This window comes from Panthera leo, chromosome A3, assembly GCF_018350215.1.
Source record: "Panthera leo isolate Ple1 chromosome A3, P.leo_Ple1_pat1.1, whole genome shotgun sequence".
NCBI classification, from domain to species: domain Eukaryota; kingdom Metazoa; phylum Chordata; class Mammalia; order Carnivora; family Felidae; genus Panthera; species Panthera leo.
Window position 1 is genome coordinate 90,059,889 of NC_056681.1, and position 26,598 is coordinate 90,086,486.

At 45.9% G+C, this 26,598-nt stretch overlaps 1 protein-coding gene across 3 annotated transcripts in view; it reads left to right on the forward strand.

Annotated features, from left to right (window-relative positions):
* The window catches only part of TET3 (tet methylcytosine dioxygenase 3), a 105,070-nt gene that overhangs the window by 43,702 nt on the left and 34,770 nt on the right, over positions 1 to 26,598 (forward strand). For all 3 annotated transcript variants that reach the window (XM_042932742.1, XM_042932744.1, XM_042932743.1), the window contains one exon: positions 8,518 to 10,651. In XM_042932742.1, the coding sequence (XP_042788676.1) occupies positions 8,518 to 10,651 (2,134 nt within the window). The remainder of the gene's footprint in view (positions 1 to 8,517; positions 10,652 to 26,598) is intronic.

The following is a 26,598-nucleotide window of genomic DNA, read 5'->3' on the forward strand; positions in this document are numbered from 1 at the left end:
GGGGTCTACTGGCCAGCTGGGTGGGGAGCGGCCACCACTGTCTTGGAATCCCACGAGAATTCGTTCTTGGAGATTCCACTGTAGAGGATGCATCCTAGACTGGCCCTACCTCCCAGCCACTGGCCTTTATTGACTGCAGACTTTTTCATCCTGGCTGGATACACCTTCCCAGACAGGTTTCTTCTAACATGGTGTGTAAGTGCTGACGGCCAGCAGAAAACCCTCTGGACTCTGTGCCTCTTATGACGCCTCCTTTCCTAGAGGCCCTGAGATGGTATGGTCAACGAGGACTTTGATCTCTCAAGATGGTAGTCTTTATCTTCCTTCCTTCCTTCTGTTTCCTTTCGATAGAGGATTGCTGATTTGGTTTCAGTGTATTGATAGTCTGAGAGTCAGAAAAGACTTGGAAAAATGTCGTATTTTTCTGCCGCTCTCCCTGTGTTCTAGACAAAATGAGATGTTTGGGGGTGTGGTTCCATACTTCTCTGGAGCCCCTCAGGTGGGGAGGGTAGGCTATTGTTGAATACCTGCAGATGTCGGGGGGAACCAGCTATGGGGAATTGGGAGCAGAAGGAGTTGGCTGTAAAGGGGGAGGTGGGAGGAACCTTGGGAATCCCGACCAGGCAGGGTACAGGGACCAATCCCAATAGAGGTTCCTAGACCACTGGAGGGAGACGTGGGTCCCTCAGGGTTAGAATCGTGAGGATGGGCTGGCAGAGCTGGATGCACTTGGCAAGTCTTCATGAAGTGGGGTGAGGGATTAAGACTCTTCTTGGATCTGAGAAGGGCATTTAGTCTGTCTTGTAGTAACAAGCCCCTGTTGTCCCCCCATTGAGGGGCACCCCCAGCTTGGACAAGGCTGAGCTTGGGATGGGTCAGAGCCTTGCTAGTCACACTGTGAGGCAGGGAACGGACTGGGTAAGGTAGGGTATGTGGATCCCTACCTCCACATAAGGTAGGTATGTGGAGGCCAAGGCGAGGTTTTATACCTGGAAAGAGGCCATAAGAAGGGGCCCACTTTTGGTGGGCCTTTCTATGGAGGGCAGAGTTGGGGCAGGCTGTTCCAAGATGAGTTGTCAGGTTCCTAAGTCACTTATGACAAAGGTATTCCTGATGGCACTGGCAGCTTCACGGGCGTGTATAGTGTGAACGTTGTTGCCAGGTGCCTAGTAGAGGAGCCGCTGCCGGCTCTGCCCAGAGCTTCACAGACCCTCTTTTCAAGGCTGCTAGCTGCCAGCTCCTGGGAGGAAGAAGCAGCAGATCTTTCTGAACATCTACTGAGTACTCTGCCAGGTTCTGAAGGTGTGATGGGAGCTTTAGTGCAGGAGCTTGCAGTGTACTTGGTCATACTCCCAGGAAGAGATCCCCCAACAGAAGGTGGCTGTGCATGGTGACTGTGGGGTCTGGTTCATACCCTGTGGTGGGCAGGACTGGTGAAGAAGGACTTCATCAGGGGCGCTTGGTTCCGTTTCTTGCCCCTACATTTAATCATTTCTTCCCATCACTGTCGTTCATCTTCATCTCCCTGCTGTTGCCTTACTCAGTTCAGGCCCTTACCCTGGTGTCGTCTCCTAACTGGTCTTTAGGCCGCCGGCCTTGTAGCCTACAGTCTGAGTTCCACGGGGACATTTGGTTGCCCCTCCTAAAAGGTAAATCAGTTCTGCAGTGAGCCACAGGCCTGTCCTCACCACACTTCGTGCTCAAGCAGTGCTCCCCAGCTTAACCTTTCCCTGGGCCTGCAGGCCTTCTCAGGAATCTGTGCTTTTGCATATGCTTCTCCCTCCTCCAGGAATTCCTTCTCCTCCCCCTCCTCCAAAATACCTGCCTATCCCCAAGGTTACTTTGAGTTGAGATCTTTTTTTTTTTTTTTTTAAGTAATCTCTATGCCCAATGTGGGGCTCAAAATTCATGACCTCGAGATCAAGGACCACAGGGCTGGGAGAGATGGTGATGAGCATACAATTAATTCTTCCAACAGGTGTCTGAATCCTCCACAGCCTGTCTGCCATGGCTTCCCACTTGAACACCTCCAAGGAGGAAGCGTGGAGACAGGTGGACCTGATTCTAAATTCTGGCTTTATTTCCTACTACCTGTGCATCATGGACAAGTTCCTTAAACTCTCTGAGCCTCAGTTTCTTCATCTGTAAATTTGGGACAGGAATAGCTTTGCAGAGTAGTTTTGCCAGCCAGGTGCCCTCAAAATGAGACTTTTCCTGACTCCCCTGTCCACCCGCCCAGATAGAAGTGACCCCCCCACCCTGTGTTCCACACTGTTTTCACAGCGCTCATGTGCTTTGGGGCATTTGTTTATAGTCTGTCTTTTTTCACTTATAAACTTCTTAATGTTCCCGAAATACAGTCTGGTTTTTAATGCCACCCCAAAATTTAGTGGCATAAAGCAATCATTTTATTATGCTCATGGAGCCCTTGGATTCAGAAATCAGGGAGGATATGGCATGGGAAGCTTGGCTCTGGCCCTTGATGTTTTTAGGGCCTCAGCTGGGGAGGCTCAAAACTTGGAGGTAACTTGACCCCTGGGCTCAAATCCTTGAAGGATTCCTTTACTCACACATTTGGCAGGTGATGCAGCTATTGGCTGGGACTTCTCAGAATGTCAGCTCAGACATTCATGCAGGTATGTCATGCAGGTAGCCTTTGCATGTGGCCTGGGCTACCTCACAGCATAGTTGCTGGGCCTGAGAGTGTGCTGGGAGTCTTGAGGGAGGGTGAGGCATCATCAGCAACAGAGATGGTGGCTGAGGTGGGGGCTGGGGGCACATAGAGTTGCTTAAAGGGGACACTGGCAGGTTGACAATTAGAAAGTGTGCACACACACCAAGGCTCAAATTAGGGGGACAGGAATGGGGAGGGAGGAGATAGAACAGAGAGGTGTTCTCACTTAGAATTGTTTGGGTCTCGTGACCAGGCACACTGGAAGAACACGGGTGACGTTGGGGTTAGGAACATTGGCGAGCGTAAGCATGCCGGCAAGAATAGGAAATTGGAAAAGGGGCTGTTGTAGGTGGGGAGAGGAGTTCAGTTCTGTCTGAGACAAGCTGGCTCTCACTCGGCTTGTAACACGTCTCAGAGGTTGGAGCCAGCTGGGGGTTGGTTGAGAGGTCCAGACAAAAAGCAGACACTGGGGAACATCCTTGGAGTGGCACTTGCTGGAGCCCAGAGGGGAGCAAGGATTGAGAGAGAGAGCTTGGAAGGGTTTAGAGCTGGGGTATTTCTGAACTGAGATTTTGAAAGCGCCTCAACTAGCATCCACCCTCCAGCATTGTCCTGCCTCTCTGCCAGTAATCGCCTGATAACTGTCTTGTTCCTTTTTCAAGTCTCCATTGACAAGGACTTGCTGCCTTCTGGTTGTTAGGGGGGACAAGATTCAGTGCATTTGCATCTCTAAGTTTTAAAAGTCTTCCCTAGGGGCACCTGGGTGGCTCAGTTGTTTAAGCCTCAGACTTCAGCTCAGGTCATGATCTCCCAGCTGGTGGATTTGATCCCAGCGTTGGGCTCTGTGCTGACAGTTCAGAGCCTAGAGCCTGCTTCAGATTCTGTGTCTCTGCTCCTTTCCCTGCTTGTGTTCTCTCCCTCCCTCTCTCTCTCTCTCTCTCTCTCTCTCTCTCGCAAAAATATATAAATGTTAAAAAAAATTTTTAAGTCTTGCCTAAGTTGAGCCTAAGTTCACTTCTCTAAAGCTTAAAGTCACTCGAAACAGTCTACTGACAGACTTCAGATGTTTAAAGACTTTCATGAATTTATCTTCGTTAGAACCCAAAGGGTTCCTCTATGGTTTTGAACTGCCTTGCTTGCTCTGCTCTGTGCCCCCTCAGGGGTAGCCCCAAGGGAAATCCTGGGTCAGGTAGGGACTGGGTGGGCAGAGTGGGGCTGTCAGTACCTGTGCTGTGGGTCCTGCTCCAGTCAGGTCATGGCTGTGTATGTGTCCAGCTATGGCTTGCAACCCACTAGTGGACTATAAAATCAATTTACAAGGTTGCAACCTGCCAGAAAGAGAGAGGGAGGGAGGCATTTGTGTGTTAGTAAGGGGAAATATTTGTCCAACTTGTCATATATGTAAGTGCATAACGAGTCGTGTTGTAAGATGCATTTCTTACTGTGGATTGTAGTAAAGAAGTTGGAAAAAATCCTGATTATAAGACCTTTTGAAACTGCCAAATCATGGGGCGCCTGGGTGGCTCAGTCGGTTAATTGTCTGACTTTGGTTCAGGTCATGGTCTTGCAGTTCATGAGTTCAGGACCCATGTTTGGCTCTGTGCTGACAGCTCAAGAGCCTGGAACCTGTTTTGGATTCTGTGTGTGTGTGTGTGTGTGTGTGTGTGTGTGTGTCTGTGTGTCTGTCTCCCCTGCCCCCGCTTGTGCTCTGTCTCACTCTCTCCCTCAAAAATAGACGTTAAAAAAAAATTGAAGTTGCCAAATGATCACTTTGCATGTATCATCATCAGCTAGTCTTTCACCTCTCCTGATTCCGAAGACATTTTTTTTAAATGCCATTTATTAATGTTTATTTACTTTTTGAGGCAGGGAGAGAGCATGGGGGGGGAAGGGACAGAGAGAGAAGGAGACACAGAATTTGAAGCAGGCTCCAGGCTCTGAGCTGACAGCACAGAGCCCGATGAGGGGCTCAAACTCCAAACCATGAGATCATGACCTGAGCCGAAGTCAGCCGTTTAACCGACTGAGCCACCCAGGTGCCCCATCCGAAGACATTTTTATGTGCAGTGCTGCCATCTTTGATTTGCACATACATTATTTGGGGCCTAAGTATAAGACCCTGTTTACCCTGTTAGATTTTTTTTTCTCTCTCTCCAGCCTGTTGACCTTTTGGCATCGGGTCCTGTCAGTCAGCCTGTCTCTATCTGTCTTATTTTCAACATTTGACTGTTTAATAAGTGTGCCTTCTCTATTATTCTTGATAAATATGTTGAACAGGACAGTTCTGAGGACAGAGGCCTGTGGCAGACCACTAAAGACCTTCCCCCTCCAGTTGATACACCACTTGAGTTTGAGTATAGTCATCCTGCCAGTGGTGAGCCAGCCTGTCTGGCCCTGTAATTAATTCTCTGGCCCACGAAGGGATCATGGCAGATCTTAGGAAACTTCAACATCTGTAGCCCAAGTTACAAGTGCAAATGCCTGCAAGGGCTTGGCAAGTAACACAAACGAATGAAGTGATCATGAATTCAGGCAATTAATAAGTAACCTCTGACCCCTGGCCTTGGTTTCAAGAAAGCAGTGTCAGATGGCGAGTGTGGGCGTGACCTGGAGTGGTAGCTGTTGCTCTTCTGCCGAGTGAAGTGTGGACCTTCGAGATAATCTGGGTTTCGTGTAAAATTTGATTATTATTTTTTTAGTGTTGGAAAGACAAATAAAAATACTGTGTAGGCCAAACAAAACAGATCTGTGGCTCATTTGGCCTGCAGCCCTTGAACTGCCTTGCTTGCTTGAGTTTGTGACCTGTGAGGCAGGATGTCTCCCCATCCCCTGGTCCAATGACCATAGGACACAAAAGCAGATTAGTTGGATGTTGATGGCCTTTGGTGAACCTGGCTCTTTGTGGTTTGTTCCCTCAGTTACCCATTCAGAAATCTTACGGGGGCAGACCTCGCTCAGTGGACTAAAGTCGGGAATGATCCCTGCCCATTTCCCGCCTGAAGACACCTTCTCCTGGTGGCATATTTCTTCCGGGATCACCAGCAGGTGTTGAGGAATGGATCAGTGGGATCTCCTGGCCGAGAAACTGCAGTTTAGAGTTTCTTAAAATCTCCCCACCCATCCTGGCTTTACTTTCCTTCCTCTTTGTGTCCACTCTGCCCTTCTCTTTTTGGTCTGAAGAGCATTTTCTTTCCCAGGAAATTCAGAGGCACAAGCGCCAGCCTAGCCCTTCCTTGTTCTTATTCACAAACCAAAAATAACTTTTTAAATCCTTTTAGTTGTCTTGACCATTTTGGGGAAGCCTCAGCTCACACAGCATTAGTCTTCCTGACACTGTTTTTGTAAATCCATGCTACTCCCTCATGTTTCTTCTGGGTTATGCGTGCTCCTTCTGTCTTTTACACAGAAGCGTGTAAAATTTGGCCACTTCAGACTTTGTAGCCTTTGCTGTCGTGGTAGTTTAGGTTTTGAGAAGGAGGGAAGGGACTACTGGGTGATCAACCACATTCCTAAGGGAAAGGTTTCTTTCCTAGTTCCGCGTTTGGAGAGATGGTCAGGGAAAGGCTGCTTAGTCTGTGGCCAGTGGGGGATGGGAAGCCTTTCCCTGGGCTGCGAGGGTGTTACTGCAGCAGCTGTGGGCAGGAGGTGCAGAAGTGGTTAAGATTTGGATTTTGTTTTGAAGGAGCTAGCATCTGGTGGGAGAGGCAGCTGCTTGAATAATAGTAGGAGCATGTGAAAAGTGCTAATAGAGGCATCTACAAGGTACTATGGGAGGCTGGGGGAAGGAGCCACAGGTATGTCTGCCAACCAGGTCGGGGAGGAGGTGACATTGAGCTGGTGTTTGAGGATAAGCTAGAGTGGCCCCACAGAGGCTGGGCAGGGCATTCCCGGCAATGAGAACTACACGTGGAAATCTCAGAAAAGTCTGTTGGAAAAGCATGTGAGTCCTTAGTGACCAGAGTTGGAGCAATGATGAGGATGGGGTGGGAACCGTAGGCTGGGCCTCTGCTCACCTCCCATAGGGCTGATCCCAAATCCCACCTTCCCACCACTGCTTTGGAGCCCAGGATGGCCATGTCTGACAGTCCGGGGACTAGTATCGTTTTAACCCTCTGTTTAATACACTTTATTTTAGTGTTTATAGAAAGGCTGCAAGAAAAGTACCTGGGACTCGCACATACTAAAATGGTTCACATTTCGCTTTGTCATTTTCTTTATATGTGTATATTTTTTATATGCATATAATACTTTTCTGAACCACTTGAGATTGTTAGAGATACTCTGTTCCTTTACCCTGAATACTTCAGTGTGTGTTGTCCGTGTCCTAAGGACAAAGACATCCTTTTACATAATCAGAGTAAAATAATCCCAAGTCAAGAAGACCGAGATTGACACAGTGTGATCTTATCCACATCCATATTCAAATTGCATCACATGTCCCAATGGTGTACGTTTAAGCTGTTTTCCCCAGTCCAAGATCTAACTCATGAGCATGCATTTCACCATCCTGTGTCTTCAGTAAGCTGAAGATGTTTGCAGAGATGTTTGTCTTTCTTGTCTTTGAAATTTTTGAAGAAAACAATCCAGGTGCTATCTCGAATGCCCTCCAATTTGGATTTATTTGATGTTTCCTCATACTTAGATTCAGGTTGTACATTTTGGCTGGAGTTGTGTGTGAGTGATGTTATAACCTTCTTAGTGTATCATATCAAGAATCTCATGATGTTGGTTGCAATATTGGTGATGATAACTTTGATCATTCGGTTAAGGTGATGTCTGCCAGATTTCTCTTTACTATTATAACTCAGTGATTTTGGAGGAAATACTTTGAGACCATGTATATATCCTGTGCCCCATCAAGATTTCACCTGCTACTTGTAGCATCCACTGAGGACTTCCCAAATCCATCATCCCTCCTACATTTTTTTGTTGGCATTCTATTGTAAGGAAGAACTTTCCTTTCTGGAGGGATGAATTCTGCAAACTGAATTTCACATTTTTGTATCAGCTTTTAAGTTCCTGGGCTGGGCCACCTGGCTCCTTCCTTTTTATGCCCTCCCCCTTCTGTGTGCTTTGCTGGGTATCAGGTGTATAGGGGTGGTTTTGGGCTTGGGAAGAGGCCTGGATCTTCATCCAAATAGCAACTTGCTTGTTACTGGCATGACCGGCTCGACAAGAGGTGCTAAGCGTACGCAGTGTCCAATCATCAGTGTTTCCCTTGGGCCTGGCTGGGGCTGGGAGTGGGAATGTCATCTTGTCGCCAGCTCTCAGAGCTCAGCCAGGGCTTAAGTGAGGACAGTAACAGGCAGAGAAAAAATACTGTGGGTTCCTTCCCACTGAAAAGCTGTGGCTGACCCCTTGTCCAGGCTGCATTTGTTCATAAAGGCTGCTCGCTCCCTCCCTGTACACACACACACTGCACACTTATGGCATATTGCTAATTAGTGTGCTTGGTTAGCTTTCTCTTGACAAAAACCAAAATCAGTGTAGTCCTGGTGTCACTTTGGTTATTGAGAATTAACAATCTTTTTGGAAACTCCTTAATAAATGCTTGGTTTCTGGGGAGCCTTGTCAGTGTGATTGATCTTAGGCTCTAAAAGGATGTGAGCGACATTCAGAATTCTGGATTAGGACCTTTTAAAGACCTACCTTTCATTTTTGTTGGTGCAGCTAGCTGGGAAAGGAGACATGAAGATGAGTTCAGGTTCAAGCTGTATCAGAGACAGAGTTTGCAAGAAAAGCAGGGTTTAGGTGTGCATCTGAATGGTGTGAAGCAGGACAGTGCTTTTCTAATATTATGGCTCATCTTTTTCCTCTTTTTCTCTCTCTCTTTCTTTCTTCAGACAGGCTCAGAGCTCAGCCCAGTTGATGGACCTGTTCCAGGTCAGATGGACTCAGGGCCAGTGTACCATGGGGACTCACGGCAGCTAAGCGCCTCAGGGGTGCCGGTCAATGGTGCTAGAGAACCCGCTGGACCCAGTCTGCTGGGGACTGGGGGTCCTTGGCGAGTAGACCAGAAGCCCGACTGGGACGCTGCCCCAGGCCCAGCTCACACTGCTCGCCTGGAAGATGCCCACGATCTGGTGGCCTTTTCGGCTGTGGCCGAAGCTGTGTCCTCTTATGGGGCCCTTAGCACCCGGCTTTATGAAACCTTCAACCGTGAGATGAGTCGCGAGGCTGGGAACAACAGCAGAGGACCCCGGTCAGGGCCCGAGGGCTGCTCTGCTGGCAGCGAAGACCTGGACACACTGCAGACGGCCCTGGCCCTCGCTCGGCATGGCATGAAACCGCCCAACTGCAACTGCGATGGCCCAGAATGCCCTGACTACCTCGAGTGGCTGGAGGGGAAGATCAAGTCTGTGGTCGTGGAGGGAGGGGAAGAGCGGCCCAGGCTCCCAGGGACTCTACCTTCTGGTGAGGCTGGCCTCCCAGCACCCAGCACCAGGCCACTCCTCAGCTCTGAGGTTCCCCAGATACCTCCCCCAGAGGGCCTGCCCCTGTCCCAGAGTGCCCTGAGCATCGCCAAGGAAAAGAACATCAGCCTGCAGACAGCCATCGCCATTGAGGCCCTCACACAGCTCTCCTCTGCCCTCCCTCAGCCTTCCCACTCCTCCTCCCAGGCTTCTTGCCCCCTCCCTGAGGCCTTGTCCCCTCCTGCCCCTTTCCGATCTCCCCAGTCCTACCTCCGGGCCCCCTCGTGGCCTGTGGTCCCCGCTGAAGAGCACGCGTCCTTTGCTCCTGATAGCCCTGCCTTCCCTCCAGCAACTCCTAGGACAGAGTTTCCTGAAGCCTGGGGCACTGATACCCCACCAGCAACTCCACGGAGCTCTTGGCCCATGCCCCGCCCAAGCCCTGACCCCATGGCTGAACTGGAGCAGTTGTTGGGCAGCGCCAGTGATTACATCCAGTCAGTATTCAAGCGGCCTGAGGCCCTGCCCACCAAGCCCAAGGTCAAGGTGGAGGTGCCCTCTTCCTCCCCAGCCCCGTCCCCATCCCCCATGCTCCAGAGGGAGGCTCCCGCCGCACCCGCAGAACCCGACACCCACCAGAAGGCCCAGACCGCCCTGCAGCAGCACCTTCACCATAAGCGCACTCTTTTCCTGGACCAGGCCCACGATGGCTCCTTCCCTCCTCCCACGGAGCCTCCTGCTCCGGGCTGGTGGGCCCCACCAAGTTCACCTGCCCCACGGCCTCCAGACAGACCACCCAAGGAGAAGAAGAAGAAGCCCCTGGCACCAGCTGGAGGTCTCGTGGGAACCGAGAAAGCCGCCCTCGGGATCAAGCCCAGTGTCCGGAAGCCCATTCAGATCAAGAAGTCCAGGCCACGGGAAGCACAGCCTCTCTTCCCGCCTCTGCGGCAAATTGTCCTGGAAGGGCTGAGGTCCCCAGTCTCTGAGGATGCGCAGGCACATCCACCTGCCCCTGTCCCAGCTTCACAGGGCTCTGCTGTCCCCTTGCCCCCAGAACCTTCTCTTGCGCTATTTGCACCTAGTCCCTCCGGGGACAGCCTGCTGCCCCCTACTCAGGAAATGAGGTCCCCTAGCCCCATGGTGACCCTGCAGCCGGGCTCCGCCGGCCCTCTTCCCCCTGCTGATGACAAGCTGGAAGAGCTCATCCGGCAGTTTGAAGCTGAATTCGGGGATAGCTTTGGGCTTCCCGGCCCCCCATCTGTGCCCATTCAGGACCCCGAGAACCAGCCAACATGTCTCCCAGCCCCCGAGAGTCCTTTTTCTACCCGTTCCCCCAAGCAAATCAAGATCGAGTCTTCGGGGGCTGTGACTGTGCTCTCAACCACCTGCTTCCATTCAGAGGAGGGAGGCCAGGAGGCCACACCCACCAAGGCCGAGAACCCACTCACACCCACCCTCAGTGGCTTCCTGGAGTCACCTCTTAAGTACCTGGACACACCCACCAAGAGTCTGCTGGACACACCTGCAAAGAGAGCCCAGGCTGAGTTCCCCACCTGCGATTGTGTCGGTAAGTCCACCTGGGTGTCAGGAAAAGGAGAAGCCTGGTGGGCTCATTCTGTTGTTTGGCAAATGTTTGCTGTGTGCGAGTCATTCTCTTGAGGGCTGGGGACACAGAAAAGAGCTCACACGCTAGTGGAAAAGACATTGAAAGAAACAGACAGTGATGGGGCATGTCAGTGGAGGTGGGCATGGGCGCTTTGTCGCCCAGATGGAGGCAAAGGCATCGTAGAGGAGGTGGTGGTCCTTGTGTGTTGAGACCTAAGCTTAGTGGCTGTGAGGGGGTCAGGCTTATTTGGACTGCTCTTGGTCTAGGGGGAGCAAAAGGAGAGGAGTACATGTGGGTAGGAACAAAAGGTGGCCTGAGATGCAGCCAGGGGCCAGATCTTGCACAGCATAATGAGCTGAGGTCAGGAGTCTGACTTGATCTTATAGGTAATAGTGACCTCCTAAGAGTTTTAAAGCAAGTAATGATCTGTCACTTTGTGCTTCTGAAAGACTTTTCTGGCTTGTGGTGGAGAGGAAAGCCTGCCTGGTGGGGGAACCTATAAGAAAGGTGTCACGAGCCAAACAAGAAATAACAATGGCCTGACTGAGAGAGCGGGTGGGTGGAGGGCCTCTCAGGAGGAGGACGTATAGGGTTAGGACAGCCCAGGTCTCTACCTTGGTGGTGCTGGTCCCCAAAAACGGTATTTGGAGGAGGGATGAGTTTGGGTAGGCTGAAAGCCTAGAGCTCTGAGCTGTGGGTTTGGACATAGTTAGCATCAGGTGGTGGTTGAGGCCTTATGGGTAAGAGCACTGAGGAATTGGTCCATTTCTGAGCCTTGCCTTCCAGTGAAAACACAGCGAAGGCTATGAGGACTGCTCCTGGGAGCTTCTGTCTCGGGAGGTCAGTGACGTATCAGGAAGCCCCAGGTCTATGCTAGGCTGTGACTCTGCTATTTATGAAGTGTTCCGTAAAAGATGTGTTTCAGATGTTGCTCAAAAAGCACGTTGATGCTGGTGAGGAGCATGTTGAAATTCTTGTGATTTTATGATACACAAAACAAGTCTTACAAAAAGTCTGTGTTCTCTGTGTATTAAAATAAATTAATATTAGGTCAATTGTGTGACTAGTTGGGATGCTGTGTCCTTGTCAGGAAGGAGGAGCTGGGCTGTCCTGCCCACTCCAGCTACCCCAGACTCCTGTACTCCAGAGAAGGAATCACTTGGGGAACAAGGGCAAGTTGGCCCCCATATTTCTGTCTGAGAGTGCACAGAAGTGGAGGGTCCTGCCAAATGCTCACAGACATGTTTTGGGGTTGTGGTCCCGACAACGGCTAACCCTGTTCATTCTTGGATCTTAATGATGAGAGGCCTTTGGGGGCCTCCTTATTTCTCAACATTTTGGAGAGGCTTGTTCTGATCATAGGAATTGGGCCCTTCCCTTTGCCCTTTTTTTTCTTTGCCTTGGTGTGTATCTGTCCTATCTGCCTGATACTTAGTACATTGTTAGGTATTTCTTCCTCTGCAGAGTAGGACATAACCTTACATAATGCTTAGGCCATAGTTGGTCCTTACTAAACATATTAAGGGGCACCTGGGTGGCTCAGTTGGTTAAGTGTCTGTCTTCGGCCTACGTCATGACCTCGCTGTTCCCGAGTTCGAGCCCCGCGTTGGGCTCTGTGCTGACAGCTCAGAGCCTGGAGCCTGCTTCAGATTCTGTGTCTCCCTTGCTCTCTGCCCCTCCCCCACTCACGCTTGCTCGCGCGTTCTCTCTCTCTCTCTCTCTCTCTCTCTCTCTCTCAAAAATAAACATTAAAAAATATATATATATTAATTGTTAATATATGTATATGTGTATATTGTTGGGGCGTCTAGGTGGCTCAGTTGGTTAAGTGTCTGACTTTGGCTCACGTCATGATCTCATGGTTAGTGCGTTCAAGCCCCACGTCAGGCTCTGAGCCTGATTTGGATTCTGTGTTTCCCCTCTCTCTCTTTGCCCCTCCCCAGCTTCTTTGGGTGCTCGCTCTCTCCCTCTCTCTCTCTCTCTCTCTCTCTCTCTCTCTCAAAAATAAATTAAAAAAATATTTTAAAAAGAAATATTTTGTTGAATTCGATTATATGGATATGATATTTGATCGAACTAGTTTTGGGGGGGGTTTTTTTTGGTTTGTTTTTTTGAGAGAGGGTGCAAGTGAACAAAGGGCAGAGAGAGAGAAGGAGAGAGAGAGAGAGAGAGAATCCTACGAGGGGCAGGGAGGGGGAGAGAGAGAAGTGGGGCTCACCTGAAGCAGGGCTGGAGCTCACCCGATGTGGGACTTGAACTCACTGACCATGAGATCATGACCTGAGCTGGTCAGATGCCTAACCGAGTGAGCCACCCAGGTGCCCTTGATCAAACTAGTTTTTTAAATTTGAATTCTGGGGCGCCTGGGTGGCTCAGTCGGTTAAGCGTCCGACTTCGGCTCAGGTCATGATCTCACAGTCCGTGAGTTCGAGCCCCGCGTCGGGCTCTGTGCTGACAGCTCAGAGCCTGGAGCCTGTTTCAGATTCTGTGTCTCCCTTTCTCTCTGACCCTCCCCCGTTCATGCTCTGTCTCTCTCTGTCTCAAAAATAAATAAACATTAAAAAAAAATTTAAAAAAAAAATTTGAATTCTAACTCCATCACTTCCTCGTGCACAAAATAAAAAGATAATAATATCCCCTCACCAGGGCTGTTGGAAGGTTTAAATTAGTTGAAATGTATAAAGCACTTAGAATTGTGTCTGGCACATTGTAAACACTATAAGTGTGTTAGCTGTCACCGAGCCTGTTGAGTGCAGTAAGGCAAGAGAAAGAAGTAAAAATATACATATTACAAAGGAAGAAAAGTATTGGCTATTACTTTATTCATCAGTCATTTGTTGATTACTAGTTCTGTACTAACTACCATTAAGGATAAAAATTAGGAGACATGGTTCCTCTCTGAAGGACTCTGTGGTCTGCTTGAAGAGACAACAGAAACAATAAGATATTCAGTCACCCATTCAACAGCTGTTGGCCCAGTGCCTGTGCAGTCATAATGGATGTGGCTAAACGGTAAGAGCCAAGAGCGCTCCGAAACCCCGGGCTTGGTTGTTGTTAGGGAGGATCATGTTTTCTTTTGGAAACTCTTGTTCCAGGCTGGGTTTTGAAACATGTAGTGAACACCGATGGGGAGAGGGGAGACGGTGGCCACTGAAGTCTCCCCTCACGTGAAGGCTCACGGTGTGAGCACCGTGTTCGGGGCAACAGAGCAGGCTGGCAGGCAAGCCGGCAGGCCGGTAGCACAGGGGTGGACCCGAACCCTCAGGGCTCCACATTCCATCAGAGAGGACAAGTCTCAGCTTGAAGCTGGAGAGCAGAGGAGCAGGGAGGAGAGTGTCAGCATCACAGACACCAGGCAGTAGCAATGCCAGCAGCTGTTGCCTCTCAGCCCGGAAGGCGGGGCAGTGGGCGAGAGATAAGGGGAGTGGAGAGTCCTACCACCAGTCATTTATTGTTCTGGTTCGTGTTTTATCTGCATCTCATCCTAAACAGAGAATTAGAACCAAACCTACCTCGTGGTGTTAAATGTTAAATTATGGGGTAATGCTTAGTTGGAAACAACGTACACACCTAAACGGTACATAAATGATCATCTCACCTACGTAAAAAAAAAAAAAAAAAAAAAAAAAGGTGGAGGGCACCTGGGTGGCTTAGTCAAGCGACCGACTTCAGCTCAGGTCATGATCTCATGGTTCATGGGTTTGAGCCCCACGTTGGGCTCTGCACTGACAGCTCGGAGCCTGGAGCCTGCTTTGGATTCTGTGTCTCCCTCTCTCTCTGACCCTCCCCTACTCACTGTGTTCACGCGCACACGTGTGCGCACTCTCTCTCAAATAAAAACATTTGAAGAAAAAAAAGGAAAAAGAAAAAGAATGGAAGGAAATACATCACTAGTGGTTGTCTCTGTGGTCAGACAGTGGCTGACTTTTCCCTTATATGTTTTCTGAGCTTTCTATAATAAAATATGCATTTTATAATCAAGAAATGTTTTGACAGTGTATCCTGGAAGTAGCTTGGAAGATAGATTGGTGAAGGGTAATAGCCTGTGGCAGAAAACTGGTTAGGAAGCTATTGAGAATAATAATAATAATAATAATAGTAGTAGTGGTAATGGTAATAGTAATAATAATATTTATGAAACACTTGCTCTATTCCAGGCACCGTGCCAGGTACTTTACAGTTAGTCATTTCATCCTAATAGTATCTATATGAAGGGGGTACTGTCAGTAGTTCCATCTTAATGACGAAGGAAACAAACTCAGACTCAGCAGTTTACCCAGGTCCACATCTAGCACATGGTAAAAGTGAGATTTGAACCTAGGCAGTTGGACTCTTAAATTGTTTAATTGAGAAATGAGTCCTAAGTAAAATAGCGGTATTAGGTGTGAAGAGGGGCAAAGAAGAAGGGATTCACTTAGAAACAGTTTCTAGGTGCTGGGGGTTCATGCTAGGGAAAGCCATCCTGTTTTCCAGAAGTATCTGGAGACCCCATTTCTGGACTGTTGCTTCCATCAACCAGTATGGCAGAATTTGTCTCTGTGAACTCGGGCTCAGGACAAGGGTTAGGAATAAAGGCTGCTCACTCTGGGATTGATATCAGATGGGAACCATCTCATATTCCAGAAACTCATCCCCTCAACTGTGGTAGGTAGGTGCAGAGCAGGTCAGTATAAGGAAGAATTTTCCATGGAAGTGATGGTGAAGTTTGGAGATGCCATTATGCACTAATAACAAACAACTTTATAAAAGCATAGAAAGGTTTTATAGCATAGCAAAAGAAACTTAATATTCAATGTGGTGATGTATGCCAAATCGGAAGTTTTGGCCAATATAGGCTTTACTGGATAACCAAAAACCCAAACACCAAGAGCACTGTTTTTCCCTTGTATACAGACTATGAGTTTCTGAAGGTATGGATGGCCTTCGTATGGACTTATTCTCCAAATCTTGAAATACTAGAATTAAAGGCACCCCTTGAAGCTTCAAAGAAATAAATTTAGAATATGTGAAAGGAAATGCCTTCCTCCAGAAGGTAGTGTGGTATGTAAAGGTTTGGGGAATCTTAGCACAAGCTGAAGTTCTCTATTGAATTATTGGGGGAAGAGAGTATTGATACATTTCTAATATCTTGAGACACACATTTGAGATCCCCTTAACCATCCTGTAATACCACTGTCACAAGCTAGTGAGCTGCAATAACTAGGCTCTATGTATTTTATCTATCCCTAGAAATGGGGAAATTCACAAGAGCCAGTTTAGGACAGGGAATGAGTTCAGGTGACTTTTTAGTGGGAATGCATCCTTGGAGATCACCTGCTCATCATTTCATGGTTAAGGAAACTGGTTTGTGTTAACTTTAAAAAAAAAATTTTTTTTTAACGTTTATTTACTTTTGAGACAGAGAGAGACAGAGGATGAACGGGGGAGGGTCAGAGAGAGAGAGGGAGACACCGAATCTGAAACAGGCTCCAGGCTCTGAGCTGTCAGCACAGAGCCTGACGCGGGGCTCGAACTCACGAGCCATGAGATCGTGACCTGAGCCGAAGTCGGACGCTTAACCGACTGAGCCACCCAGGCGCCCCTTGTGTTAACTTTTGAACCTTGTCCTGATTTCTCTGAGGAGCATCCCACAGACAGCTAGAGACATCAAACTGTAGGAGAAGCAGATTAGAAGTTAGATTGTAGGAGTCGCCTTCACAGAAATGCTGTATTTTTATCCAGTTGATCATCCTGCCCTAAAGGAGTAGCCAAAGGCCAATACAAGAAAAAACCTCTCCTTTTGCCTAGAGCATGGTGAGAGTCTGGGTGAGGGGGGGAGTGTTGTCCAGAAAATGTGGTTGGTAGCAGTGTCCACTGGGTGCTTCAATACAGACCATAGTTCTGAATGGGGGACACAGAGACTTAACCTCTGTTTGCAGTAATGGAAAGTCTATTTCCTATAGTTTTTATGAGAAAGTATCTCCCTCCCCCCCCCTCAGTTGGAGATAAAGAGGAATTTTATGTGTTTTAAGTATTTTTTTAGACAGTGGAATATTTGGATCCCAGCATAAAGGTGGAGAATATGACTTTGGGTAGGTGAGTATCAGAAGTTCCTGGAGGAGGTGATGTTTGATCTGAGTTTTAAAGGATAAGTGGAAGTTTAATGGATTAATAGGAAGAAGGTAGAGTGTTCCAGGCAAAGGGACAGGAAGATTATGGAGATGAAAAATACATGAAAAACCACATGAAGATGTAGAGATGAGAAGACATGGGGAAATACAAGTAGTTGGTATATTGGGTGAAAGATTGGGAGTGGCCAGAGAGGGGGAGTTCAGGGGAAGAAGAGACGATACCAAAAGTAGAGAAACCAGTTTGCAAGCTCAGGTGTGGTTCAGGCAAGAAATAATCAGTGCCTGAACTCAGAGAATGACATTGAGCAGGAGGGAGGAGAGGAGTGGGTGGATAAGAGTAAGATTAGGAAAAAGAACTAATGGTTGGCTGTAAGTAAGGAAGAGGGGCTCCTGGGTTGCTCAGTCAGTTGAGTGTCCAACTCTTGGTTTCAGCTCAGGTCGTAATCACACAGTTTGTGGGTACGAGCCCCGCATCAGGCCATGGGTTGATAACATGGAGCCTGCTTGGGAATTCTGTCTCTCCCTCTCTCTCTGGCCCTCCCCTGCTCATGTTCTCCTTCTCTCTCAAAATAAACAAACATTAAAAAAATAAATAGTACCTGTTTAAAACAAAACAAAAAAAGAGTAAGGAAGAAAAAACAGCCACAGGTGATTCCTGAAGTTGCTGAGTAGATGGTGGTGCCATTCACCAAGAATCAAAATACTGGGAAGGAAGCACATTTGGACATCCAGCCTTTGAGATGTCTATGGGGTCTGAAGGTGTGCATCCATGTGGGTCTGTGAGTTGGAGGTTCTAGAGCAAACTGATGGCAGTTGAAGTTTCAATTATGATCATTTCACCAGGTTAAATGTATAGATTGAGAAGAGGTGTGCGAAGGGAGGATACTAGCGTTTAGAGGGTCTCAAATAGGAGACTGTGAAGGAGGTGTGAAAGAGAGGTGGGAGGAAATTGAGGAAAGGGAAGCTTAAAGGACTAGCATATAGTTTGGGAGGTCGGGAGGGCTAAGAACCCAGGATTTAATGCTGAATTCTTCTTTGTCTTCCATGATGTGTGTTTTTTTTTTTTAAATATTTATTTATTTTTGGGAGACAGAGTGCAAGCAGGGGAGGGGCAGAGAGAGAGGGAGACAGAGAATCTGAAGCAGGCTCCGAGCTGTCAGCACAGAGCCTGACACGGGGCTCAAACCCACAAAACGCAGGATCATGACCTAGGCCGAAGTCGGACACTCAACTGACTGAGCTACCCAGGGGCCCCCATGATGTGTTATTATATGTGCACTAGTCTCATCAGTTAAATCCCAGGTTCCTCAGGATCAGGGACTGAATGTTGTATTTCTAAAACATTCAGACTAGTGCTGAGCACTGTGGTAAGTGCTCTTCATATTTTTTGGTTAACTAGTCAACCTTATTCTACTTCCATATTTAAACTCTACAAAGATGTCAGATGGGTTTAGGCACGATCTCCTTCCCTTTAATCTTTGTCATCAGTGAGTGTATCCATGTTATAAAGGTATTCGTGTCTATAACCAGCAGGCCTGGCATGCTGCCTACAGGCAGCCTGACCTGTGATTTTAGTTTAAAAACAAAACAAAACAAAAAATTCATCTAGCACACCTAATCCAGGGTAGGGCCCAACCATCTGCCTGCCCACTGTGTGGATTTATGGCAGCCAGGAAGCAATGAGCTAGCAGTTGGTTATTGACTGTCATGGAAATAGAATCTAATTAGTTCTATAAGCTTAATCTGGTCAGCTTGAAGTACACTGAAATTGATACAGGAAACTGAGGCATTTATATAGGATTGTTTGGAAAAAGAAGACCAGTACATAAACCTTTTGTGTGATCTTGACACCTATGCATTAATTATACCAGTTATCGTCTCTATCAATGGCATAAAGAGAAGAAATGCCTTGACCCAGGAAGATGGGAGGTTCATTTAGAAATTAAGGATCCTTCTTTCTGTTAGGCAGTCATGAGTAGTTTCTTGTGTTTAGTATCTCTTGCAGATAGCAGAAAGGATACGTTTCATTTTTTCCCTAGCCTAGTACACAAGTGGAACAGAGCATATTTTTCTATCTTAATGAGTGTAAAATTAAGTGCATAGGGCAGAGAAAAGCACCTGGAGCCACATAACCAATATTTTCTCAAAAATTGGATTTTTCTCTCCTGAGCTCCTACCATGTATTTTAGGGAAAAAATTCACTTCTTTCTGCTCCAACTGCTCAAAATGAGACCTAAAACAGATTTCTCTTTAAGGAGAGTTGAGCTGTTTCCCTGCTCTACCTCTGTAGAGGAGGAAGACCCTACTACGGTGTTGGAGACCAAAAGGAGAATTAATGACTTAAAGCAAGGTAGCAAAATAACCCTTTCCTGAAACCTGGTGAAAGGAACGACAAAAACAGAAGAGAAAATTCATCAACTGAAGTTTGGAAATAGCCCCAATCTTAAACCATGAATTCCAGGGGCTGTCTGCTAGCTTAAGATCAGTTGAATTTAAGGGGGCTCCTGGGTGGTTCAGTCAGTTAAGCATCCGACTTCGGCTCAGGTCATGATCTCGTGGTTCGTGGGCTCAAAGCCCTGCATCGGGTTCTGTGCTGACAGCTCAGAGCCTGGAGCCTGCATCAGATTCTGTGTCTCCCTCTCTCTCTGCCCCTCCCCCTTCATGCTATGTCCCTCTCTGTCTCTCAACAATAAATAAATGCAAGAAAGAAAGAAAGAAAGAAAGAAAGAAAGAAAGATCAGTTGAATTAAAATAAAGGATGGTATGATGTATACGACCCCCACTGTTGGGAGAAACACTGGAGGAGTCTCAGAGGGACCCTGAAGCTTGGAGAGATGGGCTGGAAACTATCCATCTAGAAGACATTCTGGAAAGTGGGGGATGCAAACCAGCCCCTTTTCCCTGCCTATTCCAGCTTCTGATGGGGATGAGGTATGGGGTGAGGACAGTTGGCCAGAGAGACTGGAAGCCATATCCTAGGAGCCAGCTTTGTAGCCGAGGGCCAGCAGCACCAAACAAAGGCCATTGTGCACAGAGAAATATTTGCTGAACCACCAAACAAAAATCCTGCAATCTGTGGGGCTTTATTTTAACTTGATGTCTTATCAGAGTGACCAGCTTACTCCCATATGAGGAAAAGAACCAAAATCCTAGCATCAAGACAGAGCATGACCCAGCCCTCAACACACAAAATAGGTGTATATTTAGAGGCGTTGGTCCCAACAACCGAGTGCCTAGAGATGAAATTTCCCAGTTGCGACAGTCCACAGCCAGCCCCAATTCTTCCCATCCCCCCTTCAGGCTGTTGAACTTTTGAACTAATAATTGAAACCTCTACAGCATACAGTTCTCTAGCTTAAAGTGTAAGGAAGAATTTGAGCAGTGTCCAATAAGGAGATTCTACTCATTCTCTTTTGGGACAAATGAGTAGACCAGTGGCTTTCAACGAGGGGCTGTTTTGCCCCTCTTCTCCCCAGGGGACATTTGGCAATGCACGGACAGTTTCTGCTGTCACAGCCGGTGTGGTGCTACTGGCATCTAGTGGGTAGAAGCCAGGGATGCTGCTGAATATTCTACAGTGATATGCAGGGCATTACAACACAGGGCTATCTAGTCCAAACTATAGTGCCGAAGGGGAGAAACCCTGGAGATGAACTTTTTCCACGGAAAGGTGAATTAATAAGCAACCAACACGCAACCCATTCAGATTCTATGGGAAAAGGGGAGGGATTATTCTAACATTTAGAATGAAAACTTACATTAGAAAAAACAGAAACAAAGAACTGATATATACTGTCAAGGAAGTTGAAAAAGATGTTCGCTCTGAAACAGGAGGTGAAAGGTGAGGTGCTAGAATAGAGTTACAAAGAAGCCACAAGAGGTATGGATTAAATTCCAGAAGTGTGCTGTTGCATAAAGCCCGCACAGCTGCACTAGAGGCTGGAAAAAGCAGAATCAGAGTTACAGGAAGGGCAAATCAGTGAGGAAGAGGGACTTGGAGGTCACTCCAAAACAGGAAAAGAAAACAGGAATGACCGTAGAGTGGGGAGATAAGGGGTACGGACGAGAGGCAGGGGGAGGGATTCTATACACAGATTCATTCTGTCAGAAATACTGGCAGTCACTGGTGAAGAGCCTAGAACAAACTGAACAAAGGCAAGAGTCAAAGAATAGAAAACTTTTCTGAAATGAAAGAAAACGAATAAAAATCAAATAACGATCCTGAGGAACTTCCTGAATTTCAAGAATGAAGAATAGTCTACCAATAAATTAACTGAAAAATTAAGTTAATCACACATGTTCAGTTTTTTTTAACTTAAAAGAAATACTTTTAAAAAACATTCTTTTGATTGAAACACATATAGGAAGGTACATAAACCTTAAGTGTACAACTCAGTGCTATGAAAGGCACGTACTTGTGTAACCACATCTAGGTCAAGAAACAGAGTTTTTCCAGCCCCTCAGCAGCCCCACACCCAGTCACCTGCACCCGACTCTTGAAAGCACACTAGGTCTGCAGACCATATCTGGCTCTTCTCTGTGAGCTAAAAATGATGTTTATGGTTTTAAATGGCCTAAAAAATATATCAAAAGAAGAATATTTCATGACTGACAACTTATACGAAGCCCGAATTTCAGTGTCCGTAAGCTTTAATGGAACATAGCCACGCTCATTTGTTTATGTATTATCTACGGCTGCCTTTTCACTCCATCAGCAAAGATGAGCTCTTACCACAGAGACTACATGCCCCGCAGAGCCTTAAATGTTTGCTATCTGGCCCTTAACATAAAAACTTTGCCAACCCCTGTCCTAAGGTGGTAACTACTTTTCTAACTTTTAAAACCACATTGATCAGTTTGCTTGTTCTTGAATTTCATAGGTATCTACCATAAATACGTGTGCATGTATTCCTTTATGTTACGACTTTTTTGTTCAGTGCCGTGCTTATGAGGTTTATGTATGTGTGTGTAGAGGTACCTATGATCTGTTCATGCTCATTGCTGCATACTACTCAGTGTTATGAATAGGCTACAGTTATCCATTTGGCCACTAATGATCATTCGGATTGTTTCCAATTTGGGGGTTATTATGAATCATGCCGATATAAGATATTCTTCTGTATGTCTCTCAGAACATACACGTATACATTTACATATTTCTGTTGGGTATATACCTAATGACACTGAAATTGTGTATGTTCGGCTCTAGTTGGTACTATTCGTTTTCCAAAGTGGTTGTGACAGTGTAAACTCCTACCCCTGGTGTTCCACATCCTCACCAGCAAACAGTATTAAGTCTTCCTGCCATTGTGGTAGGTGTATCTCGTTGTGGCTTTAATGTGCATTTCCCTGATGACTAATGAGTTGAAGCACCTTTTCATACCTGTTCATACCTGTTCAAGCCATTTGCCTGTTTCTCTGCTGTGTTTCTCTTTTTCTTATTGATTGTTGGGGGTTCTTTATTTATGCTGGACATCATTTTTTGTTGGATATGCGCATTGCAGTTCTCGGAATATTAAGATAAATGTTTGACCCAGGAATTCTATACCCAGTTAAGTTGCCATTCACGCATAAAAGCTTCATTGAAACATTTCCGAATATGCAAGAACTCACATTTTCTAGAGATGAGTCTGATGAGTAACAGATTGGGGAAGTTCTGTGTTATGAAGGGGCGGGTAGTGAACACTAAATGTATTCAAATGTGACGTCTAAATTTAAAGAAGTGTGATAATTCTTTCCTAAAATGAAGGTGATATACTTACTTTAAATTATTTTATATTAAATATCTCTTTTATAATAGAGAGGAAGAAATATGTTCACAAGGACACCAACAAAAAGCAGGAGATGAAATGAAGGAGGAGATGGGAAAAATTGTAAGAGTGCTAACTTCTTTCTCTGCAAAAGCATATTTAGCATCACTAAAGACATACTGTAGATTTTTCCAAATTACCAGGGGTATGGGGTGGGGAGTAATAGAAAATACAAAACCTATAACAAAAGATAGGAAAGAAAAAAACCAAGGATACAAGCACGGAAAACAAAATGACAGAAGACCATACATAGGTTATAACTAAAATAGGGTAAACTCACGTATTAAATTTAAGATTATAGCATTAAACACAACCAAAAGGTTAATAAATCTTATTTTGTCATGAAAAAACAGAAGCACATATTGGTCACTGATTCACAGTATATACTGCATTCTGCAGAACATTCCCCCAACCTGACAAAGTATTGTCACTTGCCCACCACCATAACTGAGGATAAGCCCATTGCTACACAGAAGATATATAGAGATTTATCTATTTATCTATATGTGTATATAACGAGATGTATTTTCTCATATTTATGTAAATATATATAATGAGGTATATAGCCTTATGGATATATAAACATGTAAGGATAATTAAGTTTGTAAATGTATACTAGTTTTATAGCTAAGCATACTTAATTTTAAGTTTAGTTTTTTTCCATAGAATATCTTCTCCCTGATATAGACGTATAATCCAGGAAAGGGATCTGTTTGTCTCTATAATTTAAAGTCTATCTGTACATATATCTTATGTGTTTTTTATATATGTAAAACAGGAAAAAGGATATAATTAAAAGAAAATGCTTCCGAAGGGCTCCTTGGGCTGCCTTATGAACCTCTAAAAGGGAAAGAATAATTTTGCTTTTTGTTTAGTACTTGGAGCTATGTCTGCCCTTGGTGTTCTAAGGGCCTTCCCAGAGAAACCTGACCGACCATCCAGTTTCTAGGTTGGCTCGGTTTTGGATCTTTATCTTTTTTCATAGCTGCTAGGGTGGAGTTGCCAAGACTTAGTTTACATCTTCTCCTTGAAAATCTTTCTCTGCCTTTAACTGTGTAAGTTTTGAGCTTTTCTGATTTGGGGCAGAAGGTAGTCCCTAAAAGCTACATTATGTTCTAGTTCCAGTAGAAGATCCTGCAGTCAGTCCATTACTTTGACTTTTTTCCAGATAATAGAAACTGGAATAGGGCCCAGAAGTTCTGGCAAATTCTTATGTTCTACTTTTTATATACCATGTAGTCTCCTAGTGCCTATAAAGAGCTTTCAGACCACTACCTCCAGCACCCACATTCTTACATTTTCTTTCCCTCCCCTCCCCTGGTATCCCCCCACCCCCACACTCCATATGTTCCCTTCTGTAAGGCTCTCTGTTTTATGGTTCAAAATAGTGTATATTTGGAGCAAGTCATTTTTAATCCTTTACTTGAAAATATTCATTCATTCATGAAACATTTAAGCATTGATCGGTTGAGAACAGTACTAGGTGACTACATCTCATCTAATCTTTAACAACTCCGTAACGTAGGAACATTATTTTAACTGCTTTTAAGGCTCATAAGGGTTGTGTCATTTGGCCACGGTCGCACAATTTGTTTGGCAGAGTCTGGACAGCAGCTGCCTATTGAGTTCATATTATGCGCCAAATACTGCACGGAGCCCTCTGTGTAGTTGAAGGCATGAGTATTAGAGGCCGGGAAGGTAACTCGTCACATTTGCCCAGGCCTGTCTGCAAAATCCATGTCCGTTCTGCTGTGCCATGCTAATGACAAAAATGTGCTGTGATACATGCCTGGATATTTCCGTTGTATGCAAGGTGTTCTGGGAATCCAGAGGGAAAGCGGACCTGAGAAGTGCACTGGAGTTTCACAGAAGAGGTGGCATTTAGACCTTAAGAGGAGAGTTCTTCCAAAGAGAGAAATAAAGGAAGGCACCGTTGTCAGTGAGAAAGCACGTTAAAGACACGGAGGGGCGGCGCAGTTGTGTGCCAGGAACGCTGCAGGCTGTAGCGCTGTGCACGGGCGGCTCCAGAGGGGCCCTGTGGACGCTGCTCTGGAATTTGGGTTCTTTCTTTTGTCTCACGCCAAGTCATCAGTGGGAAGTGGTGTGGTCAGACTTTTGTTTTGGGTGTATTAACCGGTGGGATTGGGTAGGATAATTTAGACAAGAGCCTGACCCAGGACATGAAGGGGATGAAGAGACTCCACGAGTGGCAGCCACAAGAGGTAGGCGTGTCCCATCAGTTCATCCGCAGGGACTGCACACACCATTGCAAACCTTTTTTGTGGGGGCGGGAGGGAGGGAATCAAACCGTTTTATTGAGGGGCTTCAGGGAAAGGTTCAATGAGATCTGACGTCCTCAGTCTGGCCAGGATCTCCCCAGCTTCATAATCGCCGGAAAGCCTTCCACACGCTTTGTTTTTAAAGACAGGAACACACCTGAACTCATTTTCACAGACTTGCTCTTATACTTAGTGTGGGTAGTAGCCCAAACACTGTTTTTACTTGCATGTGGTGTGTATATGCTAACGTATGTGTGACTGTATATACTAACTATGGTATGTTATACATGAAATATTGAAATTTGCTTTCTTTTTTCCCACCTAAAATATCTTGGAGGTCATTTTTTGTCAGTAAATCTGGAGCTGCCTGGTTTCTTTTGATAGTGCTCAGTAGTTCATTATATGGATATGCCATAATATGTTTAGAATACATAATGTATCATGAGGAACATTTTGTCATTGCACAGATTTTGTCATTACAAAAGATGCAGTGAGTATTCGTATATATATATTCATATATATGAATATACATATGAATATATTCATATATATGAATATACGTATAATTGTGTACATATCCAAATTTCCAGAAACAAATTCTTAGAAGACTTGAGATTCTTTGGAATTGCTGAGTCAAATGGATTCATGTGCAGTTGTTATTTTAATATTTTGCTGAATTACTCTCCATAACTGCCTGTTTTCCTATACCCTCATCAGCACAAGACATTGATGGTAACTCATCTGAAGGGTAAAACTGGTATCTTATTGTAGCTTTACATGTGTTTGAGCCATTTGCATTTCCCTTTTTATCCTTTTTAAATTTTTTTCTTGAATTACTGACCTTATTCAGCTACAGGTGCTCTTGATATATTAAGGAAATTAGCCTTTTATCTGGTATGAATTCCAGATATTTCTCCTCAGTGTGTTGTTTGTCTTTCAGCTTGACTTTTGTTAGTTATTATTATAATTTTTTTTTAAGTTAAATTTATCAGGGTTTGGGCAGGGAGCTTTAGAATTTCTTGTTATACTTTGAGAAGACTTCCCATTTCCATGATTATTTTTAAAGACTCTCCCATTGGGGTGCCTGGGTGGCACAGTCACTTGGGCATCTGACTCTTGACCTTGGCTCAGGTTATGATCTCACGGGTTCGTGAGTTTGAGCCCCACGTCGGGCTTTTCGCTGATGGCGCAGAGCCTGCTTGGAATTCTGGCTCTCCTTCTCTCTGCCCCTCCCCCGCTTGTGTTTTCTCTCTCTCTCTCTCTCTCTCTCTCTCTCAAATAAAAACTTACAAAAAAAAAAAAAACCTCCCATTGTTTTCCTTTCAGAACTTACATCGTCTAAATTTTTTTTGTATTTAAATCCTCCAACTAGGGGCGCCTGGGTGGCTCAGTCAATTGAGCATCCGACTTCAGCTCTGGTCACGATCTCGCTGCTTGTGGGTTCGGCCCCGCATCAGGCTCTAGGCTGACAGCTCGGAGCCTGGCGCCTGCTTCAGATTCTGTCTCCAACCTCTCTGCCCCTCCCCCACTCATGCACTGTCTTTCTCAAATGTAAATAAATATTTTTTTAAAAAAATTAAAAAATCTTCCAACTATTTGGAATGTATTTTGGGGTAAGGTATTAAGTGTGGATCAGACTTTTTCCCCAATTGTGTCAGTATCATGCACTGAAAAATTCATCTTTCCCCATTAATTTGAAATGCCATTAG